At 36.1% G+C, this 25054-nt stretch overlaps 1 protein-coding gene across 1 annotated transcript in view; it reads left to right on the top strand.

Moving 5' to 3' along the window:
- Window positions 1-25054, top strand: part of PTPRQ (protein tyrosine phosphatase receptor type Q) — a 139656-nt gene that overhangs the window by 43178 nt on the left and 71424 nt on the right. The window contains exons 25-36 of the mRNA XM_067289925.1: window positions 175-321; window positions 1966-2138; window positions 4590-4800; window positions 6559-6711; window positions 6830-7009; window positions 7754-7861; window positions 9408-9689; window positions 12983-13165; window positions 13909-14010; window positions 16429-16549; window positions 20419-20579; window positions 22238-22383. Of these exons, the coding sequence (XP_067146026.1) occupies window positions 175-321; window positions 1966-2138; window positions 4590-4800; window positions 6559-6711; window positions 6830-7009; window positions 7754-7861; window positions 9408-9689; window positions 12983-13165; window positions 13909-14010; window positions 16429-16549; window positions 20419-20579; window positions 22238-22383 (1967 nt within the window). The remainder of the gene's footprint in view (window positions 1-174; window positions 322-1965; window positions 2139-4589; window positions 4801-6558; window positions 6712-6829; window positions 7010-7753; window positions 7862-9407; window positions 9690-12982; window positions 13166-13908; window positions 14011-16428; window positions 16550-20418; window positions 20580-22237; window positions 22384-25054) is intronic.

Raw genomic sequence — 25054 nt, 5'->3', positions numbered from 1 at the left:
TTTTCAGGCATTCTCTATTATTTGCAATTAAGTTGATGCTGAATTACCTTTTCATAAACAAATCTGGCTTTTTGTCGTTCATCATCCTGAAAAGTAGCTATATTCAGTATGAGGAAAGGGCGTACCATTTTTATTTTTGAGCTAGAATCTTTTTTTTTTCATTCTTCATTCCAGGTCATATTCTGGATAATAGCACAAAAGATCTTAGGTTTGTATTTAGTAACCTTGTGCCGTTTACAACATATGATGTGTATGTTGGTGCTGAGACAAGTGCTGGAGTGGGGCCAAAGACTAACCTTACAGTTTTCACTCCTGCAGAAGGTAAGTAAGCTTACAGAAATGAAATAAATTAGCTGTATGTGATAAATGGTTTCAGTTTTCCCTTCAAAGCCATTTAGGTAAGTTGCAGAAGAAGAAATGGGTATGTTTCTAGTTCACTTTCAGAAGTCTTTCACAAAAGACTTAGAGGAATAACAAGCTAATGAAAGAAATTATTTTGAAAAGTTTTTATGTAGATCTATTTCTCCATTTCTTCAAGGGTATACACTGTCACAAAATTTATTTGCAATTAGAAACCTTCAAAGACTGGGAAACAAAGGTAGTTTCAGACTGAATTAAAGTAATCAATTTAGATACAATAATTAAGTTTCATGTCCCTCACTTAGCCGTTAGATGGCAGCAAGTGGTAGAGAAATAACATATTGATGTATTACATTGCTATCCTGGTTCGTTGAGCCCTGAATATTTCTTATGAAACAACTTGTGTTTGATTAATTTTCACCAAATCCAGGGCCCCTTGCCAAGTTCTAATGGAACCACTTTTACCAGGGACCATAGCCCTGAGGCAGACCCGGCAGGGAGGTCTTGTCCTGGAACAGTCAAGGGGTTGGTTCTGCCCCAGAACCATGCGCTCTAGGATTTGGGAGTCGTGGCTCACCAGGGGAGAATCCTATGATCTAGAGAAATGCAATTCTAGCCGATAGGTGTGTAAGACTGCACGAAGTTACTGGTCTGCAGCTGGGGATGCAACCAGAAATATTTGGGAATCATTGTGTAGTAGGCAGGCAATTTCAAAATTGTTTTATTTCTGTGTTATGTTTATGCTCAACAACACAAAATTAGAAATTCTTTCAATCACTGTTTGCTGGAACGTTCGCTGTTAAAGTGTAACAGTGGAGGAGCACCTACACTTGCTTATCTTATTCTTTCCCAAAGTATATGCTTTTGGCAACTCTCGGAGACAGTCTGCTGAAATGGCCTGCCTCACTATAGTTCTGTTTATCTTCTTTCTAAACTCAGTGTCACAAGCCAAAGTTTTTTTACAGTGACATAAAAGATTTAACTTTGATCCCAAATTTACAAACCCTCATTATGCAAGTAATCTCAGTTTTGTGTTTTTCTGTAGTATATTAGGAAAAAAGATTTTTCATACCAAATCCGAATATCATTCTATTGAGTATAAAGGTTTTAGACCTCTGGCAGTCCTATGTAAAGTACAGTATTATTATTACTGTACACCTAAAGAAGAAATTGAACTGAAACTCATTATAAAAGTGAGCTGCACAAAATATATCACATTCATTATATTTCCTTTTCCTCTTTTTTACTTCACTCTTGTATGTTTTTGATGAATTTAAAATTAAGTTTCAGTTTTCAATATACTTGTGATTCCATATGTTATAAGCTAGCAATGATTTCAAGTGCACCGACTTCAGTAGAGCTGTCTTGATTTACATTATCATAGGATCTGATCAAATTCCTACATGTGTCATGTATGTCAAATAAATATATGCATATTTTTAGAAATGTAACTTGTTTGCTAAAAACATCTGAAGTAACTTTTTACTTGCGCAGGAACTACTCTAAAGGTAAGGATGTGAAATTTGATTAATTGCTGACAGTGCTGAAAAAGTTTGTGATAACTTGAGATGTTTAATTAAATCAAGTTTTCTCTTGAATATGTAGTCCCAGGCGTTGTATCTGATTTACATCTAGCAGAAGTGGAAGCCACATACATAAAAATTGTTTGGAGGAAGCCACAACAACCAAATGGTATCATTACCCAATACAGAGTTAAAGTACATGTGCAGGAAACAGAGGTGACTTTAGAAAACACTATCCTCAAAGGAAAAATGAAGGTATTTAGTATTTTTAGTATGGATTTCTTTGCTAGATTAAATTTGCTTCTCTGCCTTATGCAATAGATACAGAATATGGAATTACCTAACACAGATGGGTTTTCAATGCTTTTTTGTACCACCTTTCCCACCCCACCCCCTTTCTTTGGCTGAGTTTTAAAGAGATTCCAATAGTCCTATTTTCAGTACATGAAAACCATAAATAATTCGAGAGGAATTCCAGAATTTCCTAGCTGCTAAAGGCAGGGAGCCACAGCCCTCAATCTGATCTCTTCTAGCCCTATACACTTGAGTTCTTTGTCGTACAGGGTGACCTAGCAGTAAGAGAACAGGTTTAGATGCCTTGATCAACGTACAGTTGCTCAGGCAGACTCTGAGAAAGTGTGGGCAGGAATCCTGTGGAAGAGTGAATTGACTGCAAGTCTCCCATGGCTGGACAAGGGCTCTGCTTGCAAGGCAAGCACCTCCAGCATTTCTGCCCCATCTGCACTGTTGAATTTAAGTGGCTGATACTACATGCTGAACTCCATGTGATGGATATGTATGAATGATATCTGTGCACACCGATTGGATCAAATCTCTTAGGGGACTTAGGGTGTCAGTTTGTCTAGTTTCTGTGCACTAATGTGATCTGAATGCTTAGACAACAGCAGTTCTGAGCATGCAGCACAGAACTGTAGACCTTTAGAGAACATTTAGCTCAAAATGAAGGCATGTCAGGATTGAGTGCCTTCTGAGCAAGGGCTTTTTTGGATCTTAATTTTGAGCATAGGTGCCCAAAGCTTGCATCTTTTTTTTTTTTTTTTTTTTTTTTAAGGCATTGATGTCTTTTTTTGGATCTGACACAGAACCTAAGTTTGTGATGCAGAGCTCAGTGAAGACGTTTGCTTTCAAATTCAATGATATACATTAAGTTGAGCCCTGGAGCCAAACATTAAATAAGGAATAGGGGAAAAAAAAGAATAAGGATCCATTCATTAAACCAGGCAGGGGTCCTTGGAAAACAGAAAGGATATAACTCTATAATTAAAGATTGTATCATGGTAGAGACACAGAAAGGATGAAAATTAAGTCTGCACAGACATGTTTTAATGCTGGGATTTCCTAACTTTTGAGTTCTTGATTTAGCATCACTGCTGCTTATTATATTTTATTGAATGTAATTTCCTAATTAAAAAAACAAAACAAATCATAACAAACATTGTTTTATTTAGAACCCTATGCACCCCAGCTTAAGCCATCTACAGAATTTGAACAGTTGGATCCACACTGTACTCAATAACTAGTAGCAATAAAAGGCTGTTGTCTTGTATGTTGAAAAGCCTCAGAGGCAAAAGATATTTCCACGGGTGTTACTATTTTGCTACAAAATGTTAGTGAAAATGAGGCATATATAGCTTTTTCCTATTGGTACTTGGGTGGGATTGATGCTGTATCTCGGACTGTGGTTAATCCCACCTAGTTAAGCATTAAAAAAGCTGCTTTGCCTTCTTTTCATCCAGAGGCTGTAGGGAGACAGCTAAAGTGCATTAGTTACATCACTGTAAAACCATGTCTTTCTGGCAGTGAAATTGGCCATATGTGTGTGGGGGGAGTGTTCACAGATGACAGCAATTTTTATAGAGACACTGGAGTCCTGGATTTAGGCCCAGATTCTGAAGGGGCTGGTGATCTGGTGCTTACACACCATTTTGTACCAATGCCCTGGCCTCTCCCTTTTCTCTTCTGCTTTCTTTGCTTCCTCTCATGGTAGCTCTTGCTCCCCTTCTTACAACCACTCCCATCCCCTTCCACCCTTTATCATTTACCTCTTTTGTCCTACTGACTCTTACACCACCTGCCTCCCTTCCATTCTCCCTTTTCCAATATTTACTCCCTTATTTTCCCTCTCCTCTTTATTTCATTTGGTTCTCTTTCTCCCCAACTCCACTTCTCATTTCTTCCTTACCCCTCAACCATCTAGTCAACTTTTTACTCTTTTTCTTCAGTGCCTAATAAGGGTATTTGAAACCTTCTTGTTTTCCCTGTCTTCAACCCTGCTTTGCAGTATGCTCAGTACAAATAGGATCTCCCAGGCTCCAAAATGTGTCTATTCAATGTAGCTCCAAGGGTAATACCATTAATTTAAAGGTGTCGCTCTGAAACATGGGAGCATTACAGCTTTGGTATAAAATCTATACTTTAAGTAATTTATAAAATTAATGAGGTGTTTGTTTATTTCTAAAATGAATAGTTATAGACAACTGAAAGCAGAGTTTTTTCATGAGAAATACTGTGTTTTACAAAGTTAATTATTGTTGTAATGAAAGATATGTTAGTTTCCCAATACTTTTACAGTGTAAATATATGTATATGCACAAATACACAAACACTATTTATATACTATATATAATAATTAAATGATTTAATGATGCCAGGTTTGTGATTTATTTTTTTATTTCTAATTTTTAGTATGCAATTGATTCTTTGGAACCATACATGTTAAGTGAAAACATCAGGCCTTCTCCCACCTGGAATTCCATGGAAGCAGTCAATGAATTATATGAAGGCTCAGCTGAAATGTTTTCCAATACTCAAACAGCTTCCCCAGTAATATTTACAAGTGTATCTGGTGATAATTTGCCTGCAATAAATGGAGCTGCAGAATTACATTCTGCTTTGGGTAAGATACTTAAGATATTTTTCTACCTGCTCTTTTGTCTGAAACAACTCCCGTCATTGTCCCAAATATGATCTTTAGCACATGGTTCAAGCAAATTATGAATGGGTCATTTGCTGGAGTCAGATTTTTTTACTACCAAATAACCTTTTGAAGCAAATGGGAATGCCACACAGGCAGGAACTAGCCCCTTGTCACCCAGCTGACCTTCTTCCTAGTGAAAGGAGCACCCGAAAGCCATCAGCCAAGCTGCATAGACAATCAGTTATTACAGTTGCCAAAGCAGGTGTGATTGTCAGGGATTAACATATCTCCAAGCCCTTCAGAGACCTTGATTTCTGTAAGCCTTTTGACTAATAGGTTTTCAAATGTCAGTGAAGGTAAATAGGTCAAAAAGTTACAACTTTGCTATATGGGTGACAAACAGGTGGAGATGACCCCATGACATGGTGATGTCATTAGTGTGTACACTTGTTCTGTATTATCAATGGAACAGTGGTTTTTTTTACCAACTATGGATATTTACAAATCATTAAATGGGCCTTAGTTGACAGGCAGGTGCTTAAAATACCTCTCTAAATTTTTACAAAGAGAGTTTTGAACAGTAGGCGGAGAATCAAGTTTTGATTTTTATGTATGCTTTATTAAAATCACTATATTAAAATCACAAGTATAGCTAAGACCAGAATTTAATCCACTAGTTTAAAGTACACTGGATCATTTCTGTACTATGTTAATCCATAAGAATCTTCTTTGTAACACAGAGAGAATGTACATTGCTTCAAATATGAATCTTTTTACTACCTTATTCAGCTTGAGTTAGTGAGATGCTAAAAGAGTGTTTCTGAAAATTTGTTTTTAGGCAGCATTTGTTTTAATCTAGCATAGGTATTATGTTCTAGTAGTTACTGTAGTTACAGTTATTGACAACCAAATTTTCAGCAGTGCCTGCTGATTTTTAGATGCCTCCATTTTTAATGCTGAGCTTGCAAAACTTTGAGCCTGATACTCAGATAAATAAAGTATCTTTCATGTTGCAGTGGCATAGAGGCTCCTTTATAACAGATGATTTTGACTAGCACAGCCAGGATGCTGCTGGCTTTGAATTTTATCACAGGTACACCAAAAACTTTATGGGCACATGTCTGACTTCTTCATTCTGTTCATCACAACTCTTTTCTGCTGCCAAAAATACCACTGTGAAGGCATCTGTGAGAGGAGCTATTTCAGGTATAACGTATTATAGCATAGTTGTGAGGGCAAGGAACATGAAATTTGTCCTTCCCTATGAAAACAAAAAGCAAAAAAACTCAGCAACAACCTATGAGCCACAACTGATTCTGATGTCACTGGGAAGACAAGGCCATCTACAAGTATATATTTTCTGAGTTCCTACAAGATGTCTCTCAAACATTTTGGAGCTAGCAATCAGTATAAACCTCATGTTTTCAGTTCTCTCCCATTCATTCTTTCACCTAGCCCAATTGATCTACTCTTCCTACTGCCTGAATTACATACTTAGTAGAAGACCATTAAAAAGCAGGGATGATTGTACACATGACAGCAGACCTACAATAGCTTCTCCTTAATTGACTAGACACACAGTGTAACCTTTTATTTATATTTTTGTAATTGTCATGAAAGTTAATTTAAATTGTTTGCAGTAAAATAGTTGTAGGTCACTGTGTCAATGTGAGTTTAGAATGCAAAAGAAAAAAAAGTTTACAAATAACTTACTATTTCTCTTTTATTTAATCACAGATAATCAGTATGCCATTAATATTTTGGCTGAAGAACTGTCATATGTTATAAAAGGCCTTGTACCTTTCACAGACTACACAATCAGTGTGTCTGCTTTCACTGCTATTGGAGAAGGGCCACCATCTATTCTCACAGTCAAGACAAGTGAACAAGGTAAAACGTTGTAACTCTGAAATAAGTTAACATACATCATTTCCCCCACTGAAGTTTTTTTAATGTTTTTTAAAATCATTTTATTGCTAATTGTTGTTATTTTTTGTTTTTGTTTAAGTTCCAAGCTCAGTACAAAATATATCTTATAAGAATATTAGCTCCTCCTCTGTTTTGCTATATTGGGATCCTCCAGCAAATCCCAATGGGAAAATCATTCATTATACCGTATATACAATGGAACTGGATACAAAAAGAGCATTCCACTCAACAACTTCAAACAACAGTTTACTTATGACAGGTACAGTGTCATCTGATAAAAAGATAATTGCAAAATTGTTATGCAAAACTATTTTTCCAAGTTTATGTAACGTAGCCATTTGCAAGATAGGTAGACCAAATCTCCGCCATCCACCTCACACACTTCCACATGTGAAAGCAAGGTTGGAACACTCCTGCCAGACTGTCTGCTGTGGAGAAATATTTAGGGAATGTGAGATGGGAGGAGATGACTAGGTATGGCTGGTGAGTAGTATTTCTGAAATGGATTTCTCCTTGGAATTTTTTTCCTCAGCCTCTTCCTTCCACCTAGAAAGTGTTCATAAGTTGTTAATTCTTTTTCAGACTTGATTTTTTTTTTCTCAGTATTTGTTTGAAATTAATAATAATTTTCTTCTTTTAAGGTAATAATTTTGGTAGCAATTGAAGAAAATGCATTCCTTATGGGGTTTCAGTTGTCTATTTGTGCTATCCAGAGTAATGCATACAGAATAAAAACACGTATGTTTGTATGTACCCATTCACATCCCATGTTTTGACAAATAAATAGTTATAGCTATTTACAGGCTTGAATCTGGTTGACTTATTCTAAAATCAGTATTTGACTCTCCCCAAATAAATGGTATTATACATATTCTGTCTTTTAGATGATAAATGTGTATTGAAAACTCTTAGAACAGTATCCATTCTTGTAGTTTAATAAGTGAGCTACAAGGAAAATAGGAGGATCATCAGAAATCAAGATTTTTTTACTTAATTTTTTTAGGTTTAAAAAAATATACAAATTATAAAATGAGAGTTGCGGCCTCTACAACAGTTGGGGAAAGTGCTTTGTCTGAAGAGAATGATGTTTTTGTGAGAACCCCTGAAGATGGTAAATATGTTCTTTGCAATGATGATTTGATTTCTGTATTGAAGTATGCGCTGCTTCAAAAGATTGGGCACATACATAAGCAGGGGAAGAAAACATAAAAATAAAATCAGTGTTTGTTGAAATTATTAGTTTTCTATCAGACAATTTCTTCATCAGCCTGTTTTTTGGGTAACTGCTAGAAATAATGATAAAAACTGCATCATGACCAGTAATGAAATGAACTAATTTCAACTCTGATGGACAAATGGGAAGCAAGCTGCTGAGGTTCCTTCATTGAAAATAGTGTGTCCCTTGCCCCCATCTAAACCATAACCAATTATCTTTGGGACTCCAGCTTTTCCTTTTTATTATATTCTCATATGGAAATTAGGTTGTTTTTGAAGCATTTGGAAATGGCAGCTTTAAACAAGTCAGAAGCTATGTTGCTGTTTATAAGCAGGGCTGCTGATAAAAGTGAGCTTTTTATATTTAATGATATTATATGAAGTTGTTTTTATAGAGTTTTGGGGCTTTATTCCTTTTAAGACTTATCAGTTTTAATGTAAGGTACAGAAAATGGTGATACCTTTAGGCCAAAAAGTTTCAAGATAAATTCTGAAATATCTATGTATATGTATTTGTACACAAACTGAATCACATAATCCATCATCAGAAAAGGAAAAAAGAAGGATATAAGCATGACCTAAGTCTTGAAATTGTTCTTATATTGACCCTGGGTTTTTATTCCTTTTTTTAAAATTTTTATAGATTAGTTATTTCAGGGGTGAAGTGGTGAGTCCTGCTGAGGAACCCGGGTTTACATTCACAGCTGAATTTTCATAGGTGCAGCTCCCACTCACTCCTTCAACACTTCTGTGCATTATTAGATTGCTGCAATCACATGAAATCAGACATTGCAAGTAGATTTAGCCAATATGCACCACCCTAGAGCTGGGTTTGTTTTGTGCATGACTTTCACACCACTACACACAAGATTTACACTAGGGTCTTCATGGTCATCAATCAGCAGATGTATTGGTAAACTAAAGGGAATTTAGTTACAGCATATTTTCTTTCCTTTCCTGGTACAATGGTTGGATGAGTGGAATAAGTAAGATGGGTGGTTATTTAAGAAGAAAACAGACAAATGGGCATAATAACAGACAAAGTTAAAGAACTTGAAGTTGAGGAAGCCACTGAGAGGATTTGAAGAAGGTCTGCATGTGTGGTGGATGGACGTGACATTTTTTTTAATGGATGCAATTTTGGATGGATGTGTGAGTGGTTGAGAGACACAAGTTCCAGAAAAGCTAAAGTGTCTAGGATGCAAAAAGAAGTCTAGCTTTATGGGTGGAAAAGAAAGAATACAGAAACTAAGATAAAAAGTGGTGAGGTTTAGAGAAGGAGAGTGAGTGAGTGGATTGCTGCCTTGTTGTTACAGTTAGCTATGTGTACAGCAGCCTTCAGGATACCTAAACATTGGGGACCAGTAGGTCTATGAGATCAGTCTTTTATTCAGTTAATTAAAAATCTCAGAGATCTTTTTTCTTCAATTTCTGTATTGCAGAACCAGACTCCCCACCCCAAAAGGTAGAGTTAATAGATGTAACTGCAACAGAAGTAAACCTGAGATGGTTACCACCTGAGCAGCCTAATGGTTTCATAACTCACTATGAAGTTCTCTACAGTGATTCCAATGATATATTTATTAAAAATGCCTCAAATACAAGTATTTCACTAAGTGAAATGAAGCCATATACTCTCTACAACATCTCTGTAAGGGCATTCACCAGACTTGGCCATGGGAATCAGTCTTCTTTCCCACTTTTGGTGAGAACTTCTGAAACGGGTGAGTATACAGTTTTTTTAAAATTCGGTAATTTTCCACAGTCACCCACTTTATGGTGACATTTGATGCCCAGGAGATCCATTTAATTAATTTTAAAAGTGTATGTTTGCTTTGCAAGGCAGAAAGTTTGAACCCTCTTTTTCGTTCTTCTATATACAAAGCAGAAGTAAGATTAAGAAGAAAATGGGGGCAAGTTGTATGCCTGATGGACTTCATATATTTTACTACCTGTCCTTGAAAATTCCTTGTGTCTTGCAGGAAAATAACTTAATTTTTTGTAGGAATGGAGGGATTTTGAAAAGTGAATGTGGCTTGAATTTCAAGTTATGAACTGAAATTTGGTAAGAATCAATCCAAACGATTAAAAAAAGAATACAGAATTCATAGATATGGTGCTATTTTGTAATCTGACAAAGCTGATGAGGTTACTAGAAATATTTTGGAGAAGGTAAAGATGAAATGAAATAGCAAACAATTAGACTGGATGAAATATTTTCAAGAAGGAAAAGTAATTTTAGTAGTAAAGATTGGGAAGAAAAGATAGGCTTATATCCTATAATATATATATCCTATTACGGTAAGTAATTGTAAGATAGGACAATGTGGGGAAAGGAATGTAAAATACAGAAAGGGTTATTAAATTTTCAGTGGAGCTAAAAGGAGAGGCATTGGGGAAAATGTGGAGAATAGTGGTTTACACAGAGGAGCAGATGTTTGGTTTAAGCTGTAGAATCAGGGATAGAAGGTAGCTGGGGAGACAGACATGAAGGTTACAGAGAAGCATACACTTAGTCTCTGTTCAAATTAATACAAGAAATAAGATCAGGGACAAAAGGACACACAGAGCAGAATACCCAACTGACTCCTTGGGGCACAGGCAAGGGGGGAAGAACAGAGAATGATGATGATAATCTTCATGGAGAAATTCACTGGAGCAGAGAGGCAAAAACCTAGTTGGAATGGAGGTGTTAGAGAGCTGAAGAGATGGTTGTCCTTGCCCTACCTCTGACCTATGCTGGTAGGAATAGCCAGGTTGGAGAGCCAGCAGGAAAACCAGCCTGTTTCTCCAATGGCTGCTGTTGTGGGTACATGAGAGAAGTGGTTGGTAGCTACCACCTGCTGCCATACAAATAGCTAATCCACATGCCAGCTACTCTTCTGATAGCAGTAACAGTGGCAAATTCTGTTCCTTTAGGACTCGGATATTTCCAAGTAGCACTGGTATGATGATCATCCTTTTCTGGGACCTTTTGCCATCTTCAGCAATTTGCTTCCTCTGACAACTGTCTACTTTATCTGTAGCTAGATATGGCCCTAGAGCTAAACATCCTCCATTTATCAGGTTTTGCTCAGTAAGGAAAGATATGCATATGCCAGTATCTCTCAAAAGAGGGCAGGGAAGTGCTCTGGCTTCTTGGTTGTTATGACACAGTGGGAATCACTGAGCACCTTCTCCTTTTTTCTCAGATGAACTTTGATTTACCCTGTGTGAAGTATGTGTCTCAGGCCTGCAGAATAAATCAAACACCTAAGAAACTGGGGCACAGATACCTAGTTTTGTGATCGCACGAGGCATTACTTATGATAGAGGTGCCAAGCTAGCTCGACCAAGATACTGTGCTACTTTTGATTATTTTGTTGGCTGGGTGCCATAGGTATGTAGGCACCTGCCCAATTGATTTGATTACCTAATCCATAAATTTTTTATTGGTCCTTAACTTAGACATCTGTCTTTTGTCTAAGTTGTATTTTAAGTGCCTTAGTTCTTTCTCAGTGCCTAACCCCCCCCATGCTATGATCAAGAATTTGAATTCCAGCTGTCTGACAGAGACGACAAGTTGCAAAAACATCTGAGATGAGAAGAACAAAAGAAAGGGAGGATATGGAGAATGGAGCATTTTGAGTGAACTACAACCTATTAATGATCTGGTGTGTTTGAGGAGCTCTTAGCAGTTCTTTGCTACTATTCCACCATGAAATTAGAAGGAATTGGCAGATTTCTCTGCCTCTTGTGGAATTTATTTCCTTTCTGGATATTGCTTAAGCAGATATGATTTATCCTTTTGAATGCAGAATTTCACCAAAATTGATAAGAACTTTTAGGGAGTCCTAGAAACATGTCCATGCCTTTCTTGACCTATTGAGCAAACCGTACTGTCACTGTATAATCATGATTGTCTAAAATAAGGTATATTATGCTATCAGACCAATTTTGGATAGTGGAAAACATATTTGTCCCTTTGTTTGGGGACAGCCAGAAACCAAAAGCAACAGTCATGGTGCAGCTGCAGGGGTTCCTGGTGGCAGCAGGGCAGGACCTCACCAGCCAAGGCCTGTCCCACCACCCCGCAAGGGAGCAGGGCAGCTGGGGGCAGCTCCAGGCATCAGGCACCTCCGTGGAAGTGGGGTTGGGCCGAGGCCAGGTTGGGCAGTCGGCACACAGTTGGGGTCTGGATCAGGCTTGGTGAGGGTAACCAGGGTCAGACAAGGCCCCATGATCATCAGGCAGGTCTGTGGTAACAAGGCAGAACCAGGGTCAGGCTGGAAAGTCAGCCCATGGCTCAGGGCCCGTATCAGTGAGTCCATGACCAGGCACAAGCATGGTGGCGATGAAGCAGAAGCTGTAGCTCAGGCAGGGACCAAGTACAAGAGCCTCAGCTGAAAGCAGCTCCCACGGGACAGGGGGTTGGCCCCAGCTGCAGCGTCCCGGCAGTGCGTCTGGGAGCTTGTCCCCACAGTCACTAGCAGGGCAAGGGCCCTCATCTGCACTACCTCTAAGTTGGCCCCGAGCCCCGGCAAGCAAACCCCCAGGAGCGGGGATGCTCTCAGAGCCCTTATATATTAAGCTCCCTTTGTTTTGCCATACAAATATTCCCACAATTTGTGTAGTTCACCTAAGGAAAAGGAAGAAAATGTTGGTGGGTGATTTAAGGAGTAACTTATGGCAGCACATCATGAAAAGACTTTTGACAGTAGCCAGGTTGGAGGATTGCAGTGATAGTTATGGAATGCTAAAAGGAAAGTTCAGCATCATACTCCAGAGGCTTTTTTATCTGATTCCATCTTTTTTATTTTATTTTTAAAGAATGACCCGACCCTTGTCATTATAGTGCATATCTGTCATATGTTTTTGATCTTCCACTTCAGCCTGTTTTAAAATATATTTTGTATAAAAAAATACTTACAAAATTAAAATATTTACAATACGTTTTATTTTAACCAGTTGAAAAAAATTCTTAATAAAATGATGAAACTGACTGGAATCTTTTACAAGTCTACGTTTCTTTTTCTAGTTCCTGATTCTGCACCAGAAAACATAACCTATAGGAACATTTCCTCCATGGAAATTGAATTATCATTTTTTCCACCATCTGTTCCCAATGGAATCATACAGAACTACACAATATATCTGAAGAGGACTAATGGGACTGAGCAAAGAGTCATAAACACTACTCTTCTGATCCTACATATTGCAGGCCAGTATATAATCATCTGGAACTTATGGCAACTATAAATTGTTCTAAAAAGGGCTCAACTGATTAACTGATGCAGACCAATTAGTTTATTGGCTGGACATTGTCTTTCTTGTCCTAATATAAAGTTATATTTTACCTGTCCCGCGGAGCAGTCTGTTGTGTCCAGCAGTAATGCAGTGGAATGCAGCAAGATCAGTACAGAATCTCACATACCCCTTATTGTATTTTATATATTTGAAGTACAAGGAACTTTATTAAATTCTGTGCACTTTTTTACATATCTTTCACCATAACTGAAAGTAAACACTGAAGTCACCTACATATCTTTCCTGTCTTATTCTGATTAAGATTGAATACTTCACTTACCTTTCTATCTTTTTATGTGTTCTTTTATTATTACCAAGGCATGACATAGCAGTTAATACAGGGAGCTCAATACCTTAACTAGTAAATTTTCAGAGTAGAGCTAAGCACAAACTGTAAAGCATTCTATGAGTATGAAGTATAAACTGGCAGTAAGGCTTCTGAGCGTTCCATTGTTCATGCAGAATAGTTTATATTCAAGTTCTTCTAATGCTGATTTCAATCTCTAATATCAAGACACAGGTCAATGTAGGTGATGGGCCTATTCAGCACTTCAAAGCTTATGTTTATGGTTCTGGATCCCGAGTTTAGGTTTCCATTAAAAAAACAAATTTGGCTTACCAAATGGTTGGTTTACTGAATTCTTCTTCTGTATTTAGATTTAAAGAAATACACAGAATATACAATAGAGGTGTCTGCTAGTACCGTGATGGGGGAGGGCCTTCGTAGTGCACCTGTGCATATACTCACTGATGAAGATGGTAAGTCAGTGAAGAAGTTGTAATGTATCAGTCTGCCTGTAGTTTTAAACCAATCCTGTACTTTGTGTCAGATATATGTGTATGTTTTTCTATACTCTTTGCAATTATGTCTCTGTATTTATATCAACATGCGTGTGTGTATATTTGTGTATATATATATATGTGCACTCAAGCATACACATCTCTATATATGTTATTTTATACATTTACTAGTACAAGCTATGTGAAATCACAGGAGTGCTGAGCATGAACACTTGGTCTTGCCAATATCTCATGCACTTGAAAAATTTACTAGTGTTATTTTAACCTGATATACCACATGATGGAATTAAATATTATCTTAGGTTCTGCAGACATGTGAGAGCGGGAGAAAGGGAAAAACACCAAAAGGCAGCTTGAATGGGCTACAGGTGCTTCTGGTTCTTTTAATTAGAGATTTTTGAATTGTTCTAAACACACACACAAACAGATGCTAATACGCAGATGTAAAATCATTAATGTTATCAAAATGCTCAAATTTCATCATCTGTAGCACTTAACTACCAAATTGAGCAGGTAGAACACAGTCATTGCATTCCCTGCTATCTAGTACAGTAGGCCACAAATTAGAAAAACCTTAAAATGTTGCTTGTACTTTGAGTACCCAGTTTAGTTGTGTGAAGTTATTGTTGATGTCCTCTATAATTACTGGAGAGGGGATCATGAAAAAGATTCAAAGCAGAACCTTAACTTAGGTGCAGTGACTCATCTTTTGGAGGAGCCTGTGTTTCTCCATTGCTTAGGGAGCAAGTCTCTAGGAACGCCAGCTAAAGCTGCATTGATACAAACATCTCACCAGCCATTCCCAAATTCAGCCTCTTTTCACATCTTAGGAAGCACTGGCCTGCCAAAGATCCAGCTTTTGATGATAATGGATCTTTGTAAATCTCCAAGGTAGTGATGGGCTTACATTCACAGTCTCAGTAATACAGCTTTGCTGAATACTGATGTTGCTGGAACATGCTGGGAACAGCTAATTTTGATAAATCCATCTTTTACATAGAGCATTTTTATTTAGAGAAATGTAGATTCTATTTTTCAGCAAAAGACTATCCCCAGATAAGAACTGTACAATGAACTAGACATACAAAAAAAATGACATTCACTGTTTGATAGCTCTTTTATTATATAGCCACTGAGGATAATATAACAAGTAAAACACTAAATACAGCTGTCACCTTTTATCCTCATTAAATGCAGACATTCACTGAATTCAATGAGCCTTTGTTCAGGGAAAAATATTTTTTTCTTAAATGTACAGTTCTAAAACATTTTTGCCAACTTTTAAGATAGCGAAAGAAGGAATAACAACTGAAAAACAACAGTATTTATAATATACCACATGTACTTTATTCACAGGAACAGTGTTCCACGTTTCAAACCAAATGCTTCATAGATTTGCTGATAGCTATGCTCATATTCTCAATTTCCATGCATGACTACAACTATGACCTGAATTTTTAGTACATGATGCTCTTTGGTTTAATTTGAAGAAACAAAAATAATTCTAATATTACTAGGCAGTGTATATTACATATACATACATGTAAGTATACTTACATATATCCATGAGTCAAGAAGAAGAAAGATTTACTTCCTCAATAACATACTAATAAAAAGTGGTATCACTCATACATACACGGGTACATTTTTTTTCACATCAATATCTATATGAATCTTAAAATAATTCAAGTAGAATGCAATCAAACATGTTCTATGGTTTTCTTTTACTTATGGTGTCTCCCTACACAGTTGTTACATGGTGTCGTGTAGAGTTCATCTTAAAATGAATTTTAACAGTCTCAGTCATTTCATATCTTTATATTTTCTCTTGTAACATGTTAAATGTATGAATGTGTTCCTTATTTGATGGAGTGAATACATTTTACCACTGTCTGGTACCCCACATTTTTATCATCTATCACTGCCATGCTTATCCATTCTTCCATCTTTTGGTGCTTCATATAATTATTTCCATCATCTCTTTTTCCCCAGGGGATCTATTTTGCTATATTTTACATGTGTTTATACCTATAAAGCTCTTGCTTTTATTAGAAGGAAAAAAATCACAGCAATGTACTTGGACAGTAGGTGAATCATTGTGTCCTACCCTTTGCTCTGTTTTCTCATGAAGTATTTTTTTTTCCATTGAATCACAGAAACAGATGTTTTAACACCACCATACAAAATCTTCTTTTATCATCTGTCAGAAAAAGGAAAAGAAGCTGTACTGTAACTTGAGTAGATATGAATACTTACCTGTGTGGTACAAAGTTCACTTTCCATCACAAATGATTAAAATCCTGTTTAAGGATGCTGCATATTCCATAGATCTTGGCTGTTTAACAAGCTGTTATGTCCTGTTCTCTCATTTTGTAGCTCCTAGTTCTCCTCCAGAATCCCTCTCAGTAAAACAGTTGTCGGGTGTCATTGTGCAGTTGTCATGGAAACCTCCACTGGAGCCAAATGGAATTATCCTCTATTACACAGTTTACGTTTGGTAAGATTTTCTGGAAATGGTTCTGAGGATAAATATTAATCTGTAACCTACCAGGAATGTTAGGTTTTTCTTGCACAATGTGTTGATTACACATTTTTGGAGAGTGAATATTAATCCAGCACTTAAAATACTAGCATTTTGTATATACAAATTCAGATATAATGGAGTAAATGAAAATTAGAGCATTCAATATTTTGCAAGCATTTTAAACGTTTTTATAAAGGCTTTGTGAATCAATTGAAATTTAAGCTAGAAGGCAATGACTATTTTCATTATATACTGATGGGTCACTAAGCTTTCCTAAATTGTTGAGGAGATTTTGAAATAAATTGAAGATAGGTGAATATTGCTTTGATTTGTAGGAAGTGTGTAAGAGCAATTTATGAGACCTGTTTTAGCTTCCTTCCATATGATGTAAGAACTCAAGAGTCACGAGATTAGAATCATTGCATGTTCTATTAGTTATGTCTAATGTTGTATTTTGTATAGATCTTATTTATAGCAAACCAGTATTTTTTAATAGTCATTTACTGTCTTGTTTTTTCTTCCACCTGTCATTTCTTCTTTGCTGCAGTTTTGTCTCTCATCCCTCTTGGGATCTTTTTTTTCCTCTCAAAAGGATGTCTGTCACTTTAAATGCCAGCTTGCAGCTCTTGTCCTGTTCTCTTTCTAACACAGCTTGGTCTAGTGATTTGATACCTCTTCAAGGATCTTTGTATAAGTTCTGCCAAGACTGAACAGATTTTATTGCTGATCACTTTTATTATATTGCATTTATGCTGTACTATTTTATTGCCACAACTAAGGCACAGGATCAAATGCTAAAGAAAGTCATCTTTTGAGATCTGCATTGCAAATCAGCAGTCTTTACATTTATTATTTTAATGTTACTTAACATTTTGGGGGTAGGGCTTGGCCTCTGATGCTATTGAATTTTTTTTTTTTTTAACTAGAACTTCTAGGTAAGTTGATGATAAAGTGAACAGGAGTGACCTCTTCTTTCCAGAAGAGTTAACTTGGGCTTCTCTCATTAATTCTACTGCATTGGCAAGGTCTGGTGTTCTTTAACCACAAAGAATATTAAATTAAAGACTATCTTCTAGCTAGAAAGCAGTTACTACATGATAAGGATTATGGTTTTGATAGAGACTGTGCTCAAAGACTTGAGTTATTTGGCTTTTCATCCTTATATTGCCTTAAAACTTACATTGTTATTATAATGAATGAGCTGGCAAGAGTTATTTTTTAAAACCTGTTAAGAGAACCATCTTTCTAAATATCTACGTTAAACAATCACATAACTTTTTGCAGTAAGCCTTGTCCTTCTTCATTCCATTTTCCCCTTGCTGTATCTTATCTATCCTCAGTGTGCCTTATCTAAAATTAGACTGGCATTAGGTATCATCTTGAGGCAAGGACATTGGATGAAAATTCCCATTGCTTTCAAAGGGGCCACAACTTTATTCCTTATCCTTTTTTTTTTTTTTTTTGATTTTAAGTATTTAACATAATTGCCTATTAAATTTCATAAGATGCATTGCATAGTGAGAGTTGACAAGGCAAACTGTTCTGCTGTAGTTGCTACTTTTGGGAGGCATTCAGTGTTTTACAGAGGACATCATTAACCCCTGAGCTTCTTAATAAAGCAGAAAGAGGAAAGCTAATAAAGACATTAAATAAATGTTCCTTCTCTTAAATATATCACAACAGTTGTAGAAAATTGGTAACTTTTCTTTGATGAAATGGGAACAAGAATCCACAACTAGTAGAATGTAAAGAGCAATATCTGTAATTTTGTCATTGTCATCTTTCATGGAATTTGTCATAGGACAATGTGCCTTTGGGTACTAGCAGACAGCAAAGCAGCTATCAAGCTATCTGTAGCTTGGGACTACAAATTTGTACTTCCTGAACCTTCAATTCTAGAGTGCCAAGGCATATTTAATAAAATTGCTAAACTTGCCCTTACCTATTGACTTTTTGCTATGTTTGTACAGCAACCCATACCTCTGTCCTTTTGAGGAAAATATTTCAGGCTCAAAAACTGGCATTAACTATTGAACAAAATTTTGTCAGATAATTACTGACTAAAACTGCTATGAGATGATTTTTAAGAAGCTATGGTATGTGCCTTTGTCAAGTGAAAGCATGCAATTGGTTAGGACCTTTTTTGTCTGGGCTCCTGAGAAATGTCATTTAAAACTTAGTATTGTTGTTCTTCATTGAAATTCCATGGCTTAGCTTATTCTTCTAGATACTTTCTCATTGTTTGTGAAGACTGCACTCACTTTGATTAGTGTTTTCTTATTATTTTGACTGCAGGCTCGGTTGCTTTTCTAAATAGAAAATTAACTCTTCTTGAAACACTTTAAACTTTTGTTCTACTTGGTGATTATGGCCTGATTGTGGAAATATTTTTTGATGAATAAGATGTTATGGAACACAGTTACTCGGAGTAGGTTGTATATTCTCCTCTTTCTTACTTAAATTATAAGTAGCTACATTTTTGCATACAAAGAACATATGGGGCAAAGATCCAAGAAAAGATGTCTTTTCTTTGTATAGAATTTGATAACTGCTCCAGCAGCCTCTTATATTTTGCACTGTGAAAGTTTTTTAGCTTATTAACACTTGAACCTCTTTACTGACTGTTCAAAATGTCAGAACTTTGAGAAAAATGTACATTAACCTTCTCTGTTACTAAGAGAGTTGCCCAAGTCAATAGATATTTTGTTAAAAATTTGAAAGAGATTGGGAGAATTTAGTGTACTCATTTTCATACATGTTCTCATTTCAGTTGTTTCTTAACGTAACTTTGTTTCAGGAGGATCAGATTGTGATCTTTGTTTCTGGAACATTCATATATCAAAGGAAGAAAATGAGCCCACCCAATAATTTAGAATAAGCCTTTCCCTTTTTTCAGAATTAGAACTCCTTCTCTTGTTTCTGAAGATGTCCACAGTGACTCCTGGAGCAAGATATTTGGTTTTACTTGTCAAATTATCATGCCTGTATGAAATCCCATTAAAAGCACAGTGCACCCACTCACACAGAATTCTTTGCAGGAATGGAACATTAGCTAGCTTTTCTCTGCTAGCTTTTCATAAAAGATGAAATTAATTTGACAAAGAATAGCAGACTCTTAAAATTCAAGTTAGTTATTTATGTCTCTTGTTTTACTTTATGATAATCATTTCATACCTATGCTAATACCAACATTTTATTAATGTTACATCTTATAGCCTTTCTAGGCTGGTTTTGACCTGACTAGAGTTCCATTCTTATCCCCTGCTACATTCCACCAGAATTAACTCAGCACCAGCTAATTCCTGTTCCATATCATCTTCTATTATTCCATTTATAACTTCAGCCTTCTGACCAATTTCACAGAGTCACAGTAGGGCATGCTCCCTGCTATAATCTTTTTATATTTCACTATTCTTGTCCAGAGAGACAGTTTAGTTATGCCCTACTGTGTCCTTCCCAAGGGTACCACATAATCATTTGATAGCAGTTACTAGATAGACATGCTATTCCATATAATCTTTGATATGATTCTATGGTTCTATATGATTGTTCCATAATATCTTTGATATTCCATATAATAATGTTCAGTCCTGATGTAATTTACATATATACATTTGTTTTCTTTTATTTTTAAGCAAAATTAGGAATTCCATTGTGATGCAAGAGTACAAAAATGACTTTTTCAATATCTGTGACAGAACTCATCCAAGTCTTTTTTAAAGCCTCAAAAATTTGTATTTGCTACAATATTGCCTTTTTAAATTTGATGTAGTATAGCACAGTTGTATACATACAAAAATGGCATGTATATATATATAATGCATAAAATGTTTTTTCTTTAGGAGTAAAACATCAAAAAGGAGTGTTAATGTAACAGAAACATCACTGCAGTTCACAAACCTGGAAAATAACTATGAGTATAGTGCTTATGTAACAGCAAGTACAAGATTTGGAGATGGAAACATAAAAAGTGATGCTATAACATTCAGAACATCTGAAGGAGGTAAGAATAATGTGAATTGTATGAAGGTAGTATGGTAATATGAATCTGTGATTTCATTCAGCCTTAAACTTCTGTCAGCCTTATATAAATTAATAAACTACTGAAGTGAAAGTTGGCATTTGACTGGTCAAGAAGGGACATTCTGCCTGTAAAAGTGTGTGTAGATGTGTGTCTGTGTCTTTGTGGGTATATATGTCTATGTCTCTTTGTATAATATTATGATGGGTTTTATTATTATTATAGTATTACTTTACTGAGCAGAACATTGCATTTTCCTGCAAGACTAGTAAGATTAAAATATTAATTTAATTTTAAATTTTTAAATAAATAAAATGAGTGTTATAATATGTATTAATAGCTCTTTGCTCTATCTTGCTGTGATACAACTTTCTGATAGGGAAAATAGTTTGTAGAGTCTCACAAGCATAAAATGGTTTTAATTTGAAAATAAAATCTGTAAGTGTGCACTGATTTATTTATTTATTCTATTTTAATGGTTTTATACTTCCAAAGTGATAGCTGATTTTTATAAATGGTTATACAATAAACTGTGCTTTGAAAGTCAGGCAGGTATATTACTGGTTCTAGTTTTACCATATGTCATATAGCGATAGTCTGTTTCATAACTGATAGTATGCAGGCATATTTCAAAATCATCCTGCATAGACAAACTGACTTGACACACAAGCACTGGTAGGATTAGTGTCTATCCAAGTCAACTCTCCAAAGACTGTCTTAACCAGCAGACTGTGTAGGTATTCCCAATCTTTGCTACCGAAGCTGTATGGAAATGTGATCTGACTTTTTAGGGCAGGATTTTAAGGCACTGATCCCTGTTACAGTTCCTTTTCCAGTTAATATACAAACTAGAACAGCACAAAACAAAAGACTGAGATAACTTCCAGTGTTTAGTACTCTAATATTTGCTGCTTAGAGCTTTTTTTTGAATAATGAGAAATATGGACTTAAATTGTCTTGAACTGACTTAAGGAACTGAATTTGAGTCTCCTACATCACTGTGCTGCTGAGAAGGACTGTACACTGCTATTCTTTTCAGGATAGGAGGAGAGGCTAACTGAAGAATTACTCCCACAGTCCTTACTGCAATTCAGTAAGCTGGGGTAAGGCTCAAAAACAGAAGCGACCATACCATCCAGACTTAAATGTCTGATTTACCTACGTGAGTTGGGAGCTTGAACTCCCTTTATAATCAGTGAAGAGAGACATAGGCTTCAAATTTAGGTTTTCTGAAACAAATGCTTTTTTTCCTATTAAGTATATGTGCAGCCATAGACTTCTAACTCTGTTAGTCAGCTTCTGTGTCTGCAAATTAGATGGTATGAGAATTCTGTCACCCATAAGTGTGCATGTACAACCTAGAATTTCCATGTGCCCAAACCAGTAACACGATAAATTCTGTAAGAATAACATCTGTGTGTGCAAATGCAACTAAATACAAACACATCTAAAAAATAGGGTTTTAAAAAGTCATTTATATTTATTACTTTATTTTGCCATTTTTAGAAGCAGTTTTTATACTCCATTCAAAAAAACATTAATTTGATATAGGGTGTTGTCAAATCTATAATGAATATTTCTTGGGCACTAAAATGTACAAAACCTTCTGCTAGCTATGCTAAAACTTATTATTTTTCCAGCGCCAAGTGATCCACCAAAAGATGTTGTGTATAGAAACCTTACTTCCACATCAATAATGCTATTCTGGTCTCCTCCTCAAAAGCCTAATGGAATTATACTGTATTACTCAGTTTATTTCAAAAATAATTCAGGAATTTTTGTACAGGTAAGCCTCTTTTGATATCCTTCTTTCATAGACTTGAGTAATGTGTTTTAATAGTTAATGCATTAAAGATTAAATCAATTTTTTAGTTATCACTGTATTTTTTTTCATATTTCCTTTATCACAAAGCAGCTTTGACTTATAAAGACAGAAGCACATCTTGTAATTATTTGTGTAGCATTGTGCATATCTTTGGGCGTTCCTGTCATTAAGCCTGAGAAGAGTTCTTTGTAAAGCAGATAGATAGGTTTGGGGTTAGGTGAGTTAATAATCAACACTGCAAAGTTTATATGTGTGTGTATATGGAAATATATGCATGCATACTTGTAATACGTACATATACACAATATATAGAGATACAGGGACAAGACCTAATACGTTCATTCACATCCTTGAGAATGCAAAGCTGTTTATTTTAGTCTAATCTGTCAATTTGAATTCAGAGCTGTTACAGAAATGTTTTTGCTTTTAATGCATGTTTGTACAATAGTGAAAATAAGAGTAGAGAATAGGTGTTCTGTTACTCTCAACAGAAAACTAGCTTAGTATCTTGAAACTAAGAATATTGAGAATCTGAAGTTAAAGCATAAAAGAAAAATAAAACGTCATTTATCATTTGTTGGTGATCCAGACATTTCTGTATAGGTTTTTGTCAATACTTTCATCCCTAATTATGCATCACATTTATTAGTAGTACATGTATTTTTTCTGTTCTCCCTTCTAAGAATATATTATGATACAGAAATATAATGAGAGGAAATAAGCTTCCTTTACAGGTTTTTGGTTACAAGCTTTATACATGTGGAAGAAAAGAAAGAACTGTAAAGTCATGGAGAAACCAATGCACGAAAAATGCTGCATAACTTTATGGTCAAGATATGTCTAGTATGAGGTATGCATGTGCTTGAGGATAACTAGAAAAAACTTTCACATGAAATTTTACAAATTCCTGCAATTGAATCTCTGCTGACATGCTTCAGTGTATGTACATCTCTGACTTCTGTGAAGCTGTGAGGTTGCCAGGCTCTGCCTTCAGATGCAAGCAGGACCATACCCTGAATTCACATTCTGATGAGATTAAAATTAGAGTTGAAGTTCAGAGCTTCAACCTGTGCTTGCACACAGTTCTATACCAACAGCATTTTTCTTAACCTAACAAATCCTTGGAGAAACCATTACATCAGTGCATAACCCAAACAAGCCCACCATATGAGGAACGTCTACATCTATCTACTTCTTGGACAACTCAGGGGGTTTTAGAGGAGGACAACAGACTTGGGCCGTTCCTGCCTTTAGGAAGGTGGAACTATGAGGTGAAAGAGTAAGTTGAAGCTGATACACTGAGAGCTATAACCAGTCTGGACTTGCCTGGAATGCTGGAAATGAAGGAACAAAACAGGGAAGATGAAGGCACAGTAGCATTGCCCCAACAAGGTGAGGGTTCAGTTTCATTATTGTGTGATGTAATTGGGCAAGAAAAGGATGGTGGTATGGGTGGAAGTTACCTCTGCTTTGGCATGTTATGTGGTGAAGAACAGAAAAACACTGATAGTAGTTCCACTTCTAGGTGTGGAAACTACCATTTTCACCCTTTCAGCTTTGATTTTTCATCCCACCCTGCTTGAGAAAGCTGTCAAAAGATAGTTTTCAGCTGCTGTTGCATCTGTCTCTTCCTGGCCGTGGGAGATCACCATTAATCTCTAAACTCGTGATCCACTCCTAGTCTGTCTGCTCCCCTCAGCTCCCTCTGCCCTTCACATAATCATGCCTTTATGTTCACTGTTTGGCATAGCAACTACCATTTCTGCATTACTCTCCTATTCTGATCCTTGGCACTCCTGTGGACGCAAGATGGATTTCAAACAGGGGAAAAAATACCCCCCTTCTGTTAGCTATTTTATATTACTCTTTTTACAACCGAGCAATGCATGTGTGAAATCCAGCCTCATAAATACAGTTTACAACTGTCTGCAATTTAAAAATTTATCCATGTAGTTGCAGAACACTTGTTTATTGATAAGTTTTGTATTGCACACAGTATTTGAAAGTATATAAAACCTGGTTGGATGCTCCTGCATCCTAGCTTACTGTTTACTTGTGTTTGTCCAAATTGTGTTCTCACTTCAGGAAATGATTTAGGAGAAATAAAACAGTAGATGGTCTTTCATATTTCTGAGAACCCCAGCTTCTCAGACACTCTATTGTAGGCAGTCATTCCTTCCCAGTTTTTCATCTGCTTCTCTGTCAGGAAGTAATAAAAGAGGTCCAAGGCATAAAGCATATCTTCCAGATGCCTGAAATAACTGCCCCATCTGAAGAATCTCAAGCAAATTAACATCTTCCCAGTGCTGTCACAACCCAAAATAGATGTGTAAGTCATACTAAAACTACTACCATTCTGTTATCTCAGGTTTGTTCTCACTTCTCCTCACACGCTCTCGAACTCCTCAAGCATATTAAACCATAATAAGTATAACAAACTTATTATGAATAGCATTGTTAAAAATGGGAGATTGGTTAATGCAGAGTAAAGACCTTTGCTGAGGGAGAAAAGCAAAAGACCTGAGATAAAAAAACACAATTTAATTTTTGGCATGATGCAGAAACTTGCAGGAAAAACAGTTGTCCTTTAAAAAAAAAGTTACATACCTTCATAGGGCAGAAAAATAATGTA

Source organism: Apteryx mantelli, chromosome 1, assembly GCF_036417845.1.
Source record: "Apteryx mantelli isolate bAptMan1 chromosome 1, bAptMan1.hap1, whole genome shotgun sequence".
Lineage (NCBI taxonomy): Eukaryota > Metazoa > Chordata > Aves > Apterygiformes > Apterygidae > Apteryx > Apteryx mantelli.
Note: the sequence above shows the minus strand (reverse complement) of the source record. Positions and strands in the feature narration are given on the sequence as shown.